This window comes from Mus caroli, unplaced genomic scaffold (genome assembly GCF_978045245.1).
Source record: "Mus caroli unplaced genomic scaffold, Mus_caroli_1 scaffold_10, whole genome shotgun sequence".
Classification (NCBI taxonomy): domain Eukaryota; kingdom Metazoa; phylum Chordata; class Mammalia; order Rodentia; family Muridae; genus Mus; species Mus caroli.
The window spans coordinates 105,057,017-105,076,474 of NW_028227265.1; the positions used below are offsets into that span (position 1 = coordinate 105,057,017).

The following is a 19,458-nucleotide window of genomic DNA, read 5'->3' on the forward strand; positions in this document are numbered from 1 at the left end:
TCTCTCTGGTAGGGAAAGTGGGGGGTCCCGGCTCTTGACTTCAGTGGGGAAGGGGCAGAGCTCAGAGGGCAGCAGGGCCTTGCCTCAGAGCCTGTGAAGACCCATCTCTATCTAACCTCCTCTTGTCCACTGGTGGACAACTACCAGTGAACTTGAGAGTTTGAGTCTGAACGGAGTTCAAGAGGAAGTTTGTGGAGTCTCTTTTGTGCTTCCTGGGAGGGCTTCTGTCAGTCCCGTCCTGGGTAATTGTGGGACACTGCTGACTCATTGTTGTGGTGTTGGAAAAGGGATTGCTAACAAGAAGCAGAGGAACTGGGAAAGCACACGAGAGGAACTCAGGTCTGTTTCTTTCTAGTTTGGGGGATATTCTTCTTAGTTGTGCCTGGAAAACGTCTTCTAAGAGCTTTGCAAACCTGGGAACTCGTCCACGGATTGTGTTAAGGACTCAGGTTATCCTGGACATGGCTAATGAAGAATCTATTTCCTATTCCCAAGGAATATTTTTACAAGAAAGAAAGAAGAGTTAAAAGGGAAGGAAAAAGAAATGTGTTAGCTTCTCAGCACGGTGATAACCTGCTCAAAACAGTCAAGTTACAAGAAGGAAAGGCTAATTACAGATCATGGCATTTGTTTTTTGTAGTTCATGGGGTTTATCCCTGTTGTTTTGGGCCTGTGATGAGGCAGGGTAGTAAGGTGGGACATGCGGAGTGAGAAACCTGTGGTTGGGAAGCAAAGAACAAAACAAGAAGGCACTGGGGTCCCACTATCCCCACAGAGGGCTTATGCCCAGTAACCCAACTTTTCCCACTCCTCCCCATCTCTGGAAAGTTCCTCTGCTTCCCAATGGTGCTGCGTGCTGGGGACCAAGCATCTAACATGGGGAATGTTTAGTAAACGGCTTTAGGGGGAAGAGGAGGACAATAGTAAAAAGAAACTCAGCAAGACAGGCAGAGTCGGGTCTACCACAGTTGCTGAAAACTTAGAAATTCTGTGTTGTACAGTCAGAAGTGCTTGTCTTCTCACGACTTTGAATTGAAATGCCCATTGCCGGGACAAATTATTCTTCCAGAAACCTTAAGGTTCCAAAGGATGTTGGTAGATGGAATCTCTGTCTACTCAGCATCTGTATCGTTGGGCTCAAGCAGGGTTAACTGTAGCTGTTTAAGCAATGTGACAGCTGTTTACTGTTCTGGTCAACCTGCAGAGGAGCGTGAGGCAAGGCTGGCAGAAGACAGGTTTTGCTGTGTGCTGTCTCTGGGATGTTGGTATGACATCCCACAGGAAATTAGTGAGGGTGGCCTGAGGAGGTAGTGATAGTTAGCATTTTAAGGAGTAAAGGACACAACGTTGATGATCTGTGTTTACCTTATATGTAAAATTGAGACAATCATGCCCCTGAGCTAAGAGGACGCAGTGGGGAGCTGAGCACTACACTCTCCTTGGCACTGGTTGGGCCATGTTGTGCATTGCTACACATCAGGACACTGAAGGAGAGGAGAAGGGTGAATTTCTGGGTTGATTTGAAAAGGTGGTGGCAGAATACATACATATATACATATACATACATACACACACGTACATATACATTCTACCATGCCCTGTTCATTTTTCCGACTTCTTGTTTTGCTGAGAATTTTTTGTTCAGTCTTAACTACTGGCATATATATGAGTGTCAAGAGGACAGGGCTCATGCCTCTTCTTTGCATCCTAACTAGGGTTAGCTCATCCTATAGGTATGCAGTAAGTTTGTTCTGTGTGTATGTTATGTATTTGTATGTGTGCATGTATATGTGTGATATACATATGTGTGTATATGTGTTTTGTGTGTGTAAGCATGTGTGTGTATATATGTGTGTGTGTGTGTATGGGTGTATGCATGTGTATCTGTGTTTATGTGTATATATCTATATGTGTGTATACATGTGTATATGTGCTTGTGTGTTGTATGTGTGTATCTCTGTGCACAGATGTGTACATGTATATATCTATATGTGTATATATGTGTCTGTGTGTGTTATATGTATGTATATTATAGTGTATGTGTATGTGCACGTATCTTTGTGTGTGTATGTATGTCTACGTTTGTGCATGTATGTATATAGTATATGTATCTATGTGTGTGTATGGTGTGTTTGTATATGTGTGTATATCTATGTGTATATGTACATATATGTATATGTGCTTGTGTGTGTTATGTGTATGTGTGCATAATTTAAAGGAAGTATGTGTGTGTGTGTGTGTTTGTCTCTGTGTTAGTAAATTAGCTTTCCATTTCTCCCCACATCCTGTTTGTGGTTCTGCTCTCTTCCTAAGCTTTCTATCTCTTGCTGACCATATCACCTTTCTTCCTAGGTACCCAAGGCTGGGACGGTACCCTTGGCCACAGAAGTTCTCAAAAACTTAACAGCTCCTCCCACCCTAGAGAAGAAGCCGCAGGTGGCCTACAAGACTGAGATCATCGGGGGCGTGGTGGTACAAACGCCTATCAGCCAGGTGCTGTTGCTTTGCAGGGAGTGAAGACCTATGCATTGTGCCCAAGGACCTGCACAAAGCATTAGGATGGGGAGCTAGTGAAGAAGGTGACCGGGATGATATAGTGCAGGATGGATGTGTTCAGTGCCAATGTAGAAGTTGGGGACATGACATCATGACATCTTGAGCATGTGTGGCCTCTAGGCTTTTGCTTAAGACCCAGGCAATGCACACTCATAAATCACAAAGAAAACAGGGCTGAGGGAGGCAGTGAGACTAGACACAAGTCTGCAGTCCCATTTGGGTACTTGTGACTCCTTCAGTTCTATGTCGTCTCTCCTTCCTCTTCTGGGTCTCTAGCTAGCATCATACTTTGGGAAAACACTAGAGCATCGGCTAACTGGGGGCAACGTCAGCTCTTAGTTCTTCGACTGACATTATATCAAAAAGACCAGAGGTGTGGTGAGAAGGCTGGAAGGAGCCCACAGAGGAATGACTGGGATATTAACAGTGTTGCTGTTTCTGCTGTTTCCTTGTAGAACGGTGGGGATGGGCAGGAAGGGTGCGAGCCAGGGACTCACGCCTTCCTTCGAAGGTCTCAGAGCTACATCCCCACATCAGGCTGCCGTCCTTCCACTGGGCCTCCCCTCATTAAGAGTGGCTACTGTGTGAAGCAAGGGAATGTGGTGAGTCCAGCACAGGGGCTACAACTGGGGTTCTATTACTGCTGGGGATCCAGTGGGCATGGATGTAGCAGAGGAGAAAGAGAGGAAGATCTGTACCTCTCTATGTTGACTGCCATTGGGTTATATGTTAACTACTTATGGTAATATGTTAACTAGCCATTAGTCCCCCAGAAAGCTTGCCTGTGGTGGTAAAAAGCCTTACTGCCTTCAAACTGATGCACTTTGCACACTGATGGTCAGATTTCCCTCCTATTTCCCAACTCTTGCTCCTAAGATGATGAGCTGATGACATAGTTGTCTTAGTCAGGGTTTCTATAGCTTCAGTGAAACACCATGACCAAAAGCAACTTGTGGAGGAAAGGGTTTATTTGGCTTACACTTCCACATCATGGTCCATCACCACTGAAGGGAATCAGGACAGGAAGTCAAGCAGGGCAGGATCCTGGAGCAGGAGCTGATGCAGGGCCATGGAGGGTGCTGCTTACTGACTTGCTCCTTCATAGCTTGCTCAGCCTGCTTTCTTTCTTTTTTTTTTTTTTTTCAAGCTAATGGATGCAAAATTTATTTTGTTTGATTGTCATAAAATCATACTTTTATGTTAGCCTTGTTTGTGAAAAATCCTATTATGATACTATTTACAAAGGAAAAACTATAGAGTTTGTGTTTATCATTATTTATACTTTAATCAATTATTTATTTATTTATTCTTTTTAAATTTAATTTTATTAGATAGTTTCTTTATTTACATTTCAAATGCTATCCCGAAAGTTCCCTATACCCTCCCCCCACACCCTGCTTCCCTACCCACCCACTCCCACTTCTTGGTCCTGGCGTTCCCCTGTACTGGGGCATATAAAGTTTGCAAGACCTAGGGGGCCTCTCTTCCTACTTTCTTATAGAACCCAGGATCATCAGCTCAGGGATAGCACCGCCCACAATGGCCTGGGCTCTCCTCCATAAATTACTAATTAAGAAAATGCCTTACAGGCTTGTCTGTAGCCCCATCTTATGAAGGCATTTTCTCAATTGAGGTTCCCTCCGCTCTGATGGCTTTAGCTTGTGTCAAGTTGACAGAAAACTAGCCCACACAGTAGTAGCTCCTGGCGGCAGCAGAGAAGGACCCTCAGGTGCTCTTCAGGTGTTAGGTGCTTGATCACTGGAAAGATGGGGGCTCAGATGGAGGCCTGGGACTTTCCATTGTTCCAGTTCTTTGCCCCTGCTGAAGATGGGAGCCTGGCTTCCATGGTACTGGGTCCCTGGACATTTTCTATGACAATGCTAGTCCTGACTCTGGAGTCCTGTCCCTGTCCTTGACGGTTTGGTTCCTTATTTGTCATTTCAGCGGAAGAGTTGGAAACGACGCTTCTTTGCCCTCGATGACTTTACTATCTGCTACTTCAAGTGTGAGCAGGTAGGTAGGTCGTAGGTTTGGGTCCCTCCTGAGAGGTCTGAGTAACAGAGAGGCATGCATGAGTGGAAGCCAGGCCCATACAGACTTCCAAGCCACTTCTTGTCTTATCTCTGTCCAACCTGTGTCTCTTTATGATGCTATTATACAAAGACCTGGACTGCTGCCAGCGTCTGTGCACTGAGCTGCTGTGTGTGTGTGTGTGTGTGGGGGGGGCAGAGCAGCTGCTGCATAGATTGCTTCTCTGTAATAATTATTTTGAAACCAGGTTGGTTTTAGCCAATACTCTGAGAGAGGGGTGTTGGTGAACTGGCATGGGTCACTGGGCCATGTACCTAGCTTCATTTGCCCATCTTCTGTCTTTCCTATCAGGACAGAGAGCCTCTGCGAACCATACCGCTCAAGGATGTTCTCAAGACTCACGAGTGTCTGGTCAAGTCTGGGTAATTGCCTCTTCTTATTCATCTTGAGGACAGCCTCGGTTTGTCATCTTGGAATCTTCATTGGTTACCCTTTTTGAGGCTCTGTTGAAGAGCCTTCCCTATAGAGCAGTGGTTCTCAGTCTGGGGGATCACAGTCCTTTGGGGCGGGTATCAAATGATTGTTTCACAGAGGTGGCCTAAGCCCATCAGAAAAACACAGATATTTACATTATGATTCATAACAGTAGCAACATTACAGTTACAAAGTGACAGTGAAAATAACTTTATGGTTGCAGTCACTGTACCATGTATTGAAGGGTCACAGCATTAGGAAGGTACAGGACCACTGACTTAATGCCTCATAACTGCACAGAGTTAAGGTCACACTGGACAAAGTACCCTCTTCCCATTTCCCTACTCTCACTCCCATGATGCCTGTGTGCTGACTCCTGGTGACAGCAGAGAATGGCGCTTAGGTGTCTCTCAGGCAGTAGAGTCAGGAGTCAGGTCCTGGGTGTCAGAAATGAAGGAGGCCTGACCCTTCCTCTGGCTTCACACCCTACCCTAGGCTGAATTTCCCGGACCTTTCCTCCCTTGTTCTTGATGTGCCCATTAACATAGGGGTGACTCACAGCCTCCCTGTTGCTACCACTTGACGGGAAGAACAAGTATTTTTAATTTGTTCCTCTTTCCGCTAGGAAAGACACCTTCTGAGAGCACTGCGTAAGATGATCCAGGACTTGACAGGAGAATGTCCCATCCCCGTTCCTAAATTCAGATGCTCGTGGAAGTGAATCTTAATAGAGTCCCAGCATATCTTTTTGGGCATGTGTTTATAATCTGTCCAGACTGCGTGTTTGTATCTTTTCTTGCTGTAGGTCATAAGGGGGTCTATCAATAGTAGGGCATCCTGCACTCCAGAGAAAGCATAGCACAGCCCTACATAAACACATATGCTATGTGATCCCGTGAAGCAGGGCAGAGATGCTGTACTAAGAGTTTCAAATGGCAGTTGTGGGGTGGGGTGGGCAGAAGACTGGGGAAGCCCCTAGGGATAATTTGTATTTTGTGAAAGTAGCCATAGATAGACATTGTCCCGAGTGTGGCTCTAGAGGGCAGAACTCAGCATGAGAGATCATGAGAGATGCCCAATTGCCCCTGACCCTGGAGGGCCCACGTAGATAGGAGACTACTTGGACATCCGAAGGCAGCTTGGGAGGATAACGTTCAGCCTGAGAGTCTTGAAAACTCCCCTTACCTCTAACTTGACCTGCATCCCACTGAACTTGAGTCAGGGAGGTGAAGTCCATGGGGGAAGGTTGTGGTTTTGTGGCCTCAGCTCTGTTGGGTGGTGTAGCCTCTCTGGGACCTTTGGGGGGAATTCAGGACGGTTGTAAGTAATGACAGCTGTTGCACTAGATGACATTGAAAACAGCCCGCAGCTGGGCAGTGGATGGAAAGGGGGCGGGGCTCCCTCCTTGGTTGACTTTACCTCTTCAGTGGACTCTGGGACTTACCTGCGCTTGCATGAATAATCTAGAAGGTTAAAACATTGAGCACTATGTTAGTTGGTTTCCTATTGCTCTTCAAGACACCATGACCAAAAGGTGAACTGGGAAGGAGAGGACTTACTTACTTGACCTACCCTTCCATGTCACTGTTTATTATTGAAGCACGTCAGGACAGGAACTCAAACAGGCCAGGAATCTGGAGGCAGGAGTTGAAGCGGAGGCCATGGAGGGCTGCGGCTTACTGGTTTATTCATCATGGCTTGCTCAACCTGCTTTCTTACAGAACCGAGGACCACCTGCCCAGGGGTGGCCTCAACCACAATGGGCTGGACTCTCCTCCATAAATCACTAATTAAGAAAATGCCCTACAGGCCTGCCCACAGCCCAATGTTATGGAGGCATTTTCTCAATTGAGGATCCCTCCTCTCAGATGGCTTTAGCTCGTGTCAAGTTGACAGAAAACTATTCAGCACAAGCCCGGAACAGAGCTGTCCCTACTCAGACGCTGAGCAAGTAGAAGTAATAGTTGGTAGGATGTATTTCGAGTGATCTGTGTGGTTTGAGCTGCTTCCGATGGTCTTACGGATCTGCTTAGTCAGCATCTTTTTTGTCTTCATTTTGCACTCAAGGACTGACATTTATAGTCCATGTCCCAAAGACTTTTTCTTACCATGGCATTTGGGCCAGGTCTGTGTACCCTACCTTGGCTTAAGTCATGTCCCTCCTCTGCTCGGAGGGCATGCCACTCTGTTTTCATTCTCTGACATTTCTGCCTGGGACCAGCCCTTCCTTGGCACAAGACTCTCGGTTGGCATGGAATGCCGTCTGACCTGCATCTGGTCTAGCCTCCTCATGTGCTTCTCCTGGTGGTAATTGGGCCTCGACTCCTTAGTCCCTGTAATGACTGGATGCACACAGCTGGTCTTGGCCACAGAAGACACATTCAGCCTGTTTGAAATTATGTCAGCACCACCTGCTCCTTGCCCTGCAGGAGCCAGGAATTTGCTACTAAAACCCACACCCAAGATTAAAGCTTGTTTTTCTTTTTCTTTCTTTTTTTTTCTTCCCTTCCTTTTTGAGACTGTAATATGACTACAACATCTTCTCTTCCTCCTCCTCTTCCCTCTTCTTCTTCTTCTTCTTCTTCTTCTTCTTCTTCTTCTTCTTCTTCTTCTTCTTCTCTCTCATTCTCTCTGAAGCTTATTATTTTTATTTGTTTGTTTGCTGTTAGGCACATTATCACTAAGCTACATCCTAGCTCCAGAAGCAGATTTTTTTTTAATGAAGGAAACTAATTTTAAATTTATTTTACATTAACATACAGAGGAATAGGTTTCATTACACCAGTTTCCCACATACCTTATTTGTGCTGACCCTTGTTCCCCACTCTTTGCCCACAGCCATCCCCGTTCTGCACCCTCCCCATTCCTTCACAGTTCCCTCTCTTAACACTTTTTTGGGTCAGTTATTTGCTTATTGATTTATCATTAATACGTAATACATTAATACATGTGGATGCATGTGCACATGTGTGGGTGTGGAGGCCGGAAGACAACTTGTGGGAGTTGGTTCTTTCCCTCTGCCATGTCAGACGAGATGGCAGTTAGACAGGCCCTTTACCCGCTGAGCCACCTTGCCAGCCCTCACAGTCCCCTTTCTAGTTTCACAGCCCTCTATTCCCCCTCACATGTACGTTTACTCATGGATAAAAATTGGCAAGTGAGAGAAAACACATTAGCCTTTTCCCAGCTCAATTATGTTGCTTATGATAACAATTTCCAGGCTGGAGAGATGGCTCAGAGGTTAAGAGCACTGACTGCTCTTCTGAAGGTCCTGAGTTCAATTCCCAGAAACCACATGGTGGCTCATAACCATCTGTCATGGGATCTGATGCCTTTTTCTGGTGTGTCTGAAGACAGCTACAGTGTACTTACATATAATAAATAAATCTTTAAAAAAAAGATAATAATTCCCAGTTTCTTTTATTTTTACACAAACTCCATGATTTTTTCTTTTTCCTTCTCTTTTCTTTAAAAAAAAAGATTTATTAATTTATTTTATGTATGTGAATACACTGTAGCTGTACAGATGGTTGCAAGCCTTCATGTGGTTGTTGGGAATTGAATTTTTTAGGACCTCTGCTCACTTCAGTCAACCCTGCTCTCTCCGGTCAGCCCCGCTCGCTCCGGTCAACTTCACTCCCTCAGTCCCTGCTGGATCCGGCCCAAAGACTGATTTATTTATTATACATAAGTACACTGGAGCTGTCTTCAGATGCACCAGAAGAGGGCGTTAGATCTCATTACGGATGGTTGTGAGCCACCATGTGGTTGCTGGGATTTGAACTTAGGTCCTCTGGAAGAGCAATCAGTGCTCTTACCCGCTGAGCCATCTTGCCAGTCCTCTCTTTTCTTTTCTTTTAAAAGTTATTTCCTTTTTTTTAAAAAAAAAATATCTACGTGTATGTAGACTATCTGTGTAAGTGTGTTCCACATATGTGCTGGTACCTGTGGAGCCAGAAGAGAGTGCCAGAGGCCCTGGAACTGGAGTTACAGGAGGTTGCGACCCTTCTGATATGGGTGCTGGGAATTGAACTCAGGTCCTCTGGGAGAGCAGGAAGTACTCTTTTTTTTTTTTTTTTTTTGGTTTTTCGAGACAGGGTTTCTCTGTATAGCTCTGGCTGTCCTGGAACTCACTTTGTAGACCAGGCTGGCCTCGAACTCAGAAATCCGCCTGCCTCTGCCTCCCGAGTGCTGGGATTAAAGGCGTGCGCCACCACGCCCGGCAATTTTTTTTTTTTTTTTTTTTTTTTTTTTTTTTTTGGTTTTTCAAGACAGGGTTTCTCTTTATAGCTCTGGCTGTCCTGGAGCTCACTTTGTAGACCAGGCTGGCCTCGAACTCAGAAATCCGCCTGCCTCTGCCTCCCGAGTGCTGGGATTAAAGGCGTGCGCCACCACGCCCGGCGGAAGTACTCTTAAACACTAAGCCAACACCTTTATTTTTCTTTAAGACTAAACAAAATCTATTGCATGTCATTTATCTGCTGATGGGCCTCAAGGTTGACCCCTTTCCTTGCTATTGTGAGTAGTGCAGTCATTGCCTGGGGTGTGCAAGCATCTCCCTGGTAGGATGTAGAATTCTTTGGGCATATGTCAGGAGTAGTCTAGATGGCTCGTATGGTAGTTTTATTTTTAGTTTCTTCAGGAACCTTCGGACTGATTTCCATAGTGGTGGCACTAATTTACACTCCTCCCCTTAGTGAGTAAGGGTTCCTCTTTCTCTAGCCAGCATTTGTTATCTTTCTGCTGTGGTGTGGGTCATTCTGACTGGCGTGAGATGAAATCTCAAAATAATTTGAATTTGCATTTCCCTGATGGCTAAGGATGTTGACCGGTTTCCCGGGAAGCACATCTTAAAGTCAGCTACTCTCAGTTTCTGATTCTCTTCTTAGCTCCTTGTCCCCTGGGCCAGGGCAACGCGGCAGAGAGCAGAGAGCAGGAACTCGAACTGTGGGCGGAGCAGCTGCTGGGGGGCGGGACAGGGTGGAGTAGGGAAAGCCACTGCTGGGGGCGGGGTGGGGGCGGGACGGGGGCGGGACGGGAGGAGGGAGTGCGGGGGTGGGGTTGGGGGAGACCGGACGGTGAGGCTTTAGAAATGGTGCTGGTGAGCCGGGCGTGGTGGCACACGCCTTTAATCCCAGCACTCCGGAGGCAGAGGCAGGCGGATTTCTGAGTTCGAGGCCAGCCTGGTCTACAGAGTGAGCTCCAGGACAGCCAGGGCTATACAGAGAAACCCTGTCTCGAAAAACCAAAAAAAAAAAAAAAAAAAAAAAAAGAAGAAAAGAAATGGTGCTGGCTTCCTTAGAAGAGGAACATTTGGACCCAATGGGTTCTGATCTCCAGTACCTCAGACAGACATAGCATTTACAGTCGCTGAGCCTCGGGCTGCCTTATCCACAGGAAGGAGAAAGTCTTGAGTTGCATTAGTGGGTGACTGTGAAAACTGTAGGAAATAACGTGAAAAAAAAAAGTTCTCACAATGCTTATTGTAATGGTCTATCTCTCTTTCCTTGCCTAGTGATCTCTTAATGAGGGACAACCTGTTTGAAATCATAACCACCTCCAGGACGTTCTACGTACAGGTAAATGTCCACCCCCAGACCAGCGTTCCATCTCTGTGAATGTGAGTGGATGCCTCCTCTCCCTCCAGTACCCAGTGTCCCATCTCATTCTAAGGAGGGTGTTAGATGCTTCCCCACTCTGGGATACCACAAGCAGGTCCATCCGCTGTGCGGGAGGTGCGGGAGGTGCGGGAGGTGCGGGAGGTGCGGGAGGTGCGGGAGGTGCGGGAGGTGCGGGAGGTGCTGGAGGATGCCAGCCTCTGTAGCAGCTGCACTGGGCTGCAGAGCTCCAACTAAGCAGAGAACAAGAGAACTGGTGGGTGGTTTCACTTCTGCTCTGGAGGGTATTTATAAGTCCTGCCTATGTATGGACATTACTGTGTGCAGACAAGACAGAAGCATAGAGGGCCCTTTGCCCGCACAGGTGCACAGGCAGCTTGCACAGAGAAAGCCATTGTTTGGCCTCTGACAGTTCCCTTACCAGGAGCTTCCCCCCACCCCCAGATCTGGAGTTCTCCCAATCCCTATGAGGTCACAGCAGCTAGCAAGGCAGATTTCCAAGCAGCGCAAAGACAGCTAGAGCCAAGTCCTCAGCCTGGGCTGCCTAGAAGACCACAGAGCAAGTACAGGGAGAGGCTGATGTGGGATTCTGAGCCTTAAAATACGCAGCTTTCCCACATGGGGTTTTAGGAATATCCCTCTCCCTTTCTTCTCTTTCCCCTGCTGAATCCCTCCCACAAAAGGATGGGGCCTCTCTTCCATTTTTTTTTTTTTTAAAGTAACAGGTCTTGTGTCTTCACTGTTTTCTACTTTAAGCCAGCAGCAGCCTTGCTGACAGCCTTGGGCATCCTCAAGCCATTTTCACTGAGAGAAGCATATTGTCTAGGAAGAGATGGCAGAGAGGAGCTGGATCATGGGGAGAGGGTCACCTTGCTCTTAAATCTAAAATCCAGTTTTCTCCAGTGCTTCTTCCATTTAGATGCAAGGTCTAGCCTGTGCTTTCGTGGAAGTTTCTAGTTCTTTTTTTTTTTAAAGACTTATTTATTTATTATATGTAAGTACACTGTAGTTGTCTTCAGACACCTCAGAAGAGGGCATCAGGTCTCATTACAGATGGTTGTGAGTCACCATGTGGTTTCTGGGATTTAAACTCAGGACCTTCAGAAGAGCAGTCGGTGCTCTTAACGTCTGAGCCATCTCTCCAGCCCCAGAAGTTTCTAGTTCTTGCAGTTGATATTTGTAGGGTATAGTCAAGGGTCTAGGCATGGTCTGAGGTTGGGTACATGGAGTTAGACAGAACTGATCTTGAAGCTAAGTAATCAGGCAGCTGAAATCACATACATGACCAAAGAAAGGATTCAGGAGAAGAGGGAGCCAGGCAATGGAACGGCTCCATGGCAAGGGCCCGGGAAAGGAAATAGCTGCAAGGGAGGCTGCAATGCTATGGACAGAGACTCACTGCCCTGCCTGCTTCCTTAGCAAGCTTATATCTGGTCCTTAGAGTTGCAGGTAAGATAAGGACAGTAAGACACAGCTCCTGGACTCGGACAACTTATTTAATATTCAGAGTCTCCGTATGTGTAAAATGGAGACGAAAAACTCAACCCAAGCCCTTCTGATGGCCCTGAAGTCTATTTGATCCCAGGCATCATGAAGGGCAGATAAGAAAAGAGCAATGCAGGACTAAACAGGCCAATGTGAAGGCCGTGGCGGACAGTTCTTCAGCAGGACTTACCTGTGGATGAGGGAAAGTGACGAATTTGAGACATATGGAAGAGGTCCACTCTCCGAGGACTTGAGAGTTGGTTGAGTGAAGGGGAAGGGAGAGACACATAAATCCCAGGGCTTTGGCTTGAGTTTTGCGCTGGTTGATGAAAGCTAGTAGTTACTTTCTTGGTAATATAGAGAAAAGCAGGCTCAGCACTAGGGTGTATTGCGTACTCTTCTGTTACCGTGATAAAATCCCATGACCAGAAGCAACAAGGGAGAAAGGGTTTGATTTAGCATATGGTTCCACAGGGATTGAGTCCATCAGGCAGGAAATATATGCCATGGCAACAGAAACAGGAAACAGAGATAGGAAAGGCCTATCCCTAGTAATGTGTTTCCTCCAGCAAGGCTCCACCTCCTAAAAGTTCTATAACCTCCCCTAACTGTGAGTGTCACCAATGGGGGACCGGATAACATTGGGGACCAAATGGACAACATGTCTCATTCAAACCATGCCCTAGGGGTAAGCACTGAGTTTACTGTGCTTCTGGAACATCTGTTAGTACACCTGGTGATGATCATTGCCTAGATGGTACGTGATATGTTAGTGCTTGTTCTGTGATCATACTCTGAAAGCTGCACAGAGGGTAGTGACGTGGAGACAAAAGGCTCAACCAAAACTGTTCAGAAAACATTCTATCATCTAAGAGGCACCAGCACTTCCCCGGGCCCTTACCAGTTCTCTACTCCTTCCCTTCTGTGCTAAAATTTCTAAGAAGGAAGGACACTAGCATCACCCTGAGTACATACATGAGGGAAGGTCAATCCATATGTAACACATGGGACAAAGAGAGTGGTGTGTTGGAGAAGTATGGATGAAAAGCTAGGGAACATATTTGTTGATTCACTTAGAAGTCACACTATAAACCTGTCTTAGTTAGGGTTTTACTGCTGTGAAGAGACACCATGACCAAGGCAACTCTTGTAAGAACAACATTTAATTGTGGCTGGATTATAGGTTCAGAGGTTCAGTTCATTATCATTAAGGTGGGAGCATGGCAGCATCCAGGCAGGCATGGTGCAGGAGGAGCTGAGAGTTCTACATCTTCATCTGAAGGCCACTAGAGAAGACTGGCTTCTTAAAGGGTCTTAAAGCTCACACCCACAGTGACACACCTACTCCAACAAGGCACACCCACTCCAACAGGGTCACACCTTCTAATAGTGTCACTCCCTGGGCTGAGCATATTCAAACCATCTTAAAAGCCATGACACATTAACAAAATATCTTGTGAAATTATGATCCTTCATAATTTCAAGAGTAGTATTGCTTTCTATTTCTGTGCATCTCTTTAATGGCTGGCCATAAAGGCCAACGGGAATCTCATTCTTGTTTCAGCCTGGAGTCTGTGTCCATGTGTTACTTTGAGGAGTTTGAATCTCTGGTCTTATACAAATGTGTATTTGGACAAAGAAATTATTTCAATGTGTCCATTTATGTTATTCAGGTCTCTCTCTCTCTCTCTCTCTCTCTCTCTCTCTCTCTCTCTCTCCCTTCCTTCCTTTCTTCCTCCCTCTCTCCTTTCTCTCTCTCTCTCTCTTTCTTTCTTTCTTTCTTTCTTTCTTTCTTTCTTTCTCTCTTCCTCCTTTCCTTTCCTTTCCTTTCCTTTCCTTTCCTTTCCTTTCCTTTCCTTTCCTTTCCTTTCCTTTCCTTTCCTTTCCTTTCCTTTCCTTTCCTTTCCTTTCCTTTCCTTCCCTTCCCTTCCCTTCCCTTCCCTTCCCTTCCCTTCCCTTCCCTTCCCTTCCCTTCCCTTCCCTTTCCTTCCTCTCTCTCTCTCTCTTTCTCTCTCTCTTCCTCCTTTCCTTTCCTTTCCTTTCCTTTCCTTTCCTTTCCTTTCCTTTCCTTTCCTTTCCTTTCCTTTCCTTTCCTTTCCTTTCCTTTCCTTCCTTTCTCTCTCTCTCTCTCTCTCTCTCTCTCTCTCTCTCTCTCTCTCTCTCTCTCTCTCTCTCTCTCTTTTCTTACCAGAACTTGAAAAATAGTGATTTCTTAATATTAGGTGCAATGTGGAGTCTGGAGCCTTATCCATACATTTGCCTATGCATAGCTGGGGTCCATGATCACCATTTGAGTACATTCTTCTTACCATTGTTTGTACTCATGCTTTGGAAGATACTGCTCTCAGTGAACCCCTCTCACTGAGCTGTGCTGATCCTTGAAATGTTGACATATATTATTATGTAATATTTTTAAAGTCACACTCATTCATATCATTAGCAGAGTCTTTGAGTATGGAAGGATGTGAGCTCATGCAATGAGAGGTGGGTTTTATGAAATTCTGTTTTGCGTTAGGAGCTCAGTGTTGGTTGTTAGCAAAAGGAAATGATGGTATTCCCTTGGTGTCACCGGCTCATTTTTGATACAAAGTCTGCTAAATACCTGCCTCTAAATAAACTAGACTCATAGTTTCTATGTCAGTGGCTTGTGTTACATAAAAGTAACCACACTTCCTGGGAAAGGTGGGGGAGCTCTTTTGCTTCCACAGTTCGTTCTGTAGGGCCAGAGATTTGTGTCCACCGAATGCAAGTGACTTTCTGACCCGTGTCCTCAGTCATGCATAGTATGTCTGCATGAGCCTTCTGTCCATCCTCAGGATCTAGGAGAGTGAGACCAGCAAGCAGGGCAAGACAGAGAGAAGAGCTCTGTGACTGGACTCTGATGACCCAGATGTTAGATGTTTGGGCTTAGACTTAGGCTCAAGCTGTAGCACTCTTCGATTCAGGAGAAGCAGCTGTGATTGATTAGGCATCTCTGAGACACTGGTGAGCAGTAGCTAGCTGGTGGTGTATTGCTTAATACTCTATAACCCCGACATCATCTCTAGTCTGTCCATGAGGAGACAGAAGCTTCAGGCGTAAATGGACCACTTAGGATCATAAACCCAGTTTGAGAGGTACTTGGTACTCAAGCAAGACTTACTTGTGTTCAGAATGGCCAGGCCCAGAACCTAAGCTATAGAGCAGTGGTCTTCAACCTTCCTAATGCTGCAACCCTTGATATAGTTCCTTGTGTTTGCGGTGGCATTCTTTTGTTCCTACTTCATAAGTCTAATTTTGCTCCTCTTCTGAATCCTAGTGTAAATCTCTGATATGCAGGATATCTGATACGTGACCTCCAAAGGGGTCACGACCCACAGGATAAGAACCACTTTGTAGAGGATGCAGTGTAGTGGACACAGGGGAGTGAATATAGCCACCACCAGAAAAATCTGCCTTTGTCCAGCTTATGGCCACTGGGTATGTTGGATAATGAATCACGGTGTCCAGATCCAGGTAGTAGTCTGGCATCAAGATGAGTGGAGATGGTGCTGCAGCAGCCTTGTCAGTAGGTAGACGTTTCTAAGTTCGGCGCAAGTGTTCAAGATGAGAGTTCAGAGCTGGGATGCAGCTGGGTGGTGTAGCACTTACGTTGAATGTGGAAAGCCCTGGCTTCCATGGCCAGCACTCCTCCAAAGATAATTCAACTTCCAATCTTTGGAATACACAGCAAGGTTTCTCCCATAAAGGGCCTGGAGTAGTGGAAGTTTATTAACGGAGGGTTTGTGGCTAGAAGTTAGAACCATGATGAAATGGTCTTCAGCTCACGTGTCAGAGCCACACTGCTGTGCCAAGACAAGATCCACAGGGAGAGTCAGATTGTTGCACTAGAACTCTTGGAAAGTTACTTTGTAGCTTAGACTCTAGGGTGAAGGGTACCATCTAAAACAGTGGTTCTCAGCCTGTGGGTCATAACCCCTTCGGTAGTCAAAGGATTCTTTTACGGTGTTGCCATTGGAACTATCAGATATTTGCCTTGTGATTCATATCAATAGCAAAATGACAGTTATGAAGTAGCAATGACATAAGTTTATGGTTGAGGGTTCACTGCACCATGAGGAAGTGTTTGAAAGGGTTGCAGCATAATGGGGAGGTTGAGGACCCAGGATCTAGCACTATGCAATGCATAATTTATACAGTCATCCATTTGGGGGCTCTATCTAAAGATGGGATTGGTTCATTGGGAAGGGATGAAGTTGGGAATCAAAGGAAGCAGTAACTGCTGTAGATTTAGGGATAATGGCAGTAACCAGCGGTAGATCTTGGATGTCTTTTATTGGTGTCTGCATGTGTGTAGTACCAGACTCCTAACTGATACTCGGAAGCTCATTGGACTGCAGTCAAACCGCTGATTGAATGGATTCATTTCAAAAGTTTGTCCCTCTCTTTTTACAAACTGCCATCAAGGACAGAAACCAGAATACACACAAGATCAGGGCAGGAAGAGAGTAAGGGACACATGGCATGTCCCTCTTTGTCTGATCTGTGCTGGGCGCGTTTGGTTCTCTAGGAAGTCACCTGGGCTGGGTGGACCTCAGCTCTGAAATAACACTTCTTTCTTGTATGGAATCACCTGCAACATTTCTTTTCTATTTGAACATTATTTTAAAATGACTGTATGGATGTGTTGTATGTGTTCATGTATATGTAGGGCTCGTGCCTGTGATGTATATACAGAGGCCAGAGGAGGATGTCAATGTCTTTTTCTATTTATTGGATGTCTGTCTCTAAAATAATTTTATTTGGTATATATGGGTGTTTTGCCCCCACATGCATGCTTGCATACCATGTGTGTGTCTGGTGCCCATGGAGACTAGGAAAGGGTATTGGATTAAGTACAACTGGAGTGACAGACAGCTGTGAGCCATCATGAGGGGGCTGAGAATCAAATCTGGGTCCTCTGGAAAAGCAGCCAGTGCTCTTAGCTGCTGTCTCTCCAGGCCCTTCACTTTGTTTCTTGAGACAGTTTTACACTTAACCTGACTCTTGGCATTTTGTCTAGGCTGGCTGAGCAGTGAGCCCCCAGAATCCATCTGTCTGTCCCCTCTGGGGAAGTGCAGGCTTTTATAGGTACTCAGGCTTTACACAGGTCCTGGAGATTTGAACTCAAGTCTTCTTGCTACCGCAGCAGCCTTCTTACCCACTGAACTCTATCAAGCCCCACAAACCCAACTTGGAAATAAAAAATGTAAAACAGTGGTTAAAACTACTGAAGATATTTTATAAAAGTATACTTTATACTTTCATAGGATATCAGATGCAAATCTGCTTTCTTCATTACTTTTCTTTTTCTTTTTTTTTTTTTTTTTTGGTAAATTCAAAATAACCCTTTCTCTACTCTATATGTTACACTATTTGTTCCTTTTTAAATTTTGGCTCGCTGAGTCTAGAACCCAGAGCTTTGCCTGTCTTAGGCATATCCTCTGTCACTGAGTCCCAGCCCAGCCTGTGATCCTTTGGCGTAGATATATATGAAATTAGAAGAGGAGAGCATTAGATAAGTCCATAGCTGTGAAATATATTGTGTTTGGAGATGGTCTCATTCCCTAGCCCTGGCTAGCCTGGAAATCAATCCATAGATAAGGATGGTCTAGAATCACCCGTCTCTGCCTCCCGAGTGCTGAGATTAAAGGCATGTGTGGCCATGCTGGGCCATGATGGTAGAATTTCAGGTTTATTTGCTTCCCTCTAACCATAGAATAGTAAAATAGCAACCTTACTAATACATAGAGGGCAACACCCGTGGCCTGGGTGCTGTTCAAACAGCAGAACTTCACAAGTTACTTAGTTCTCTCGGGAGGCAGAGGCAGGCAGATTTCTGAGTTCGAGGCCAGCCTGGTCTACAGAGTGAGTTCCAGGACAGCCAAGGCTACACAGAGAAACCCTGTCTCGAAAAAGAACAAAAACAAAAAACAAAATAAGTGTTACTTAGTTCTCCATTAGGTCTGTCTAGGGAACATGCTAGCTTTCATTCTGATCTTAGAAAAAGTTTGGATACCTAATTCTTACTGCCTTCTTTGGACCAGGGATGCATTTGTTTGTTTGTTTGTTTGTTTGTTTGTTTGTTTTTTGAAAGCTACTAGATTGCCAAGTAACCAGAAAGAGCAAGCATAAATAAGTTATCAGGTAGCAGGTGTGAGAGGCGTGCACCACGGGTCCTCGTCATCCTTTTTAACCTAGTGCCTATGTGTGGCACACAGATAACCAAGGGATAATGGGAAGGGATAGCATTGCAAGTACTGAGGGATAACGAGAAACATGAAATCCCAAAGCAGTCCTGTTTCACACACACACACACACACACACACACACACACACACACACACACACACACACACTTTGTGCTCGGGTGGGCAGTTAAGGGAAGGGGCTCAGTCTGATTTCCCTCTGTAACTGAGTTCACTTGCATTCTTCCTTCCAGCAGCTGGGAGGCGCCCAGAGACGCTGCCTGAAGGAGCCAGGCCCCCTCTGTGTTCTCTTTCCATGGAGAAGCTGCTGCCCCCTTCTGGGGGGAGTGGATATTTCTAGGGGAAATGCTTCATGGGGTTCTGCCGTGGTGTTCTTAGTTCTCACTCCAAGGATGAAAAATTTCAGGGCAGACCCAAGTAGCTGGTGCTTGGAGAAAGGAGCTGTACACATGGTGGTGTACGCTTTGGGGGTTCTGCAGAGGGAGTTCGCTTTAGTAGAATTTAAAACAGGAGCCTCTTGTTCAGACAATTATGGGAGAGACAAGGCAGGCGGAGTCTAGACCAGTGTCAAACCCGCAGCTGCAGCACTCTGAGCCTGCGTTTCCTAGGAGTTTGGAGGGGCTGAGCTGTTTTTCAGATGAAGTGATGGGTTCAGTTAGAAGATGGAAAACTAAGCTGTTCGCTACTTTTATACCCCCTTCTGTCTTCAGAGTACCTTAGCTCTGAGCAGTTTTAGTTATTGGGAGTCAAGAATGAACTTGGCAGGGGGGTGGAAATGTCCTCAAAAGTCCGCAAGGCGCTGGACTACATGGCTTCTGAGATCCTTTTGAACTCTGATGTGATTTTTATGAACTTGAGCCCAAGGCTTGGAAGATGAAGACATGTGCCAAAAAATGTGTGTAACGTGTTGTGGATGTTTTGCAGGCGGACAGCCCTGAGGACATGCACAGCTGGATCGAGGGGATTGGAGCAGCTGTCCAGGCCCTGAAGTGCCACCCTAGGGTAAGTCACTTCCTCTCTGTGCCGCAGCGTCAGCTTAAAGATAAATTATCTCTGAACGGGTCCTG

General features: G+C 45.9%; 1 protein-coding gene across 3 annotated transcripts in view; it reads left to right on the forward strand.

Annotated features, from left to right (window-relative positions):
* The window catches only part of Plekha2 (pleckstrin homology domain containing A2), a 66,594-nt gene that overhangs the window by 42,942 nt on the left and 4,194 nt on the right, over positions 1–19,458 (forward strand). For all 3 annotated transcript variants that reach the window (XM_085844062.1, XM_021170743.3, XM_021170742.3), the window contains exons 6-11: positions 2,353–2,493; positions 3,012–3,158; positions 4,501–4,569; positions 4,939–5,009; positions 10,577–10,640; positions 19,316–19,393. In XM_085844062.1, the coding sequence (XP_085700188.1) occupies positions 2,353–2,493; positions 3,012–3,158; positions 4,501–4,569; positions 4,939–5,009; positions 10,577–10,640; positions 19,316–19,393 (570 nt within the window). The remainder of the gene's footprint in view (positions 1–2,352; positions 2,494–3,011; positions 3,159–4,500; positions 4,570–4,938; positions 5,010–10,576; positions 10,641–19,315; positions 19,394–19,458) is intronic.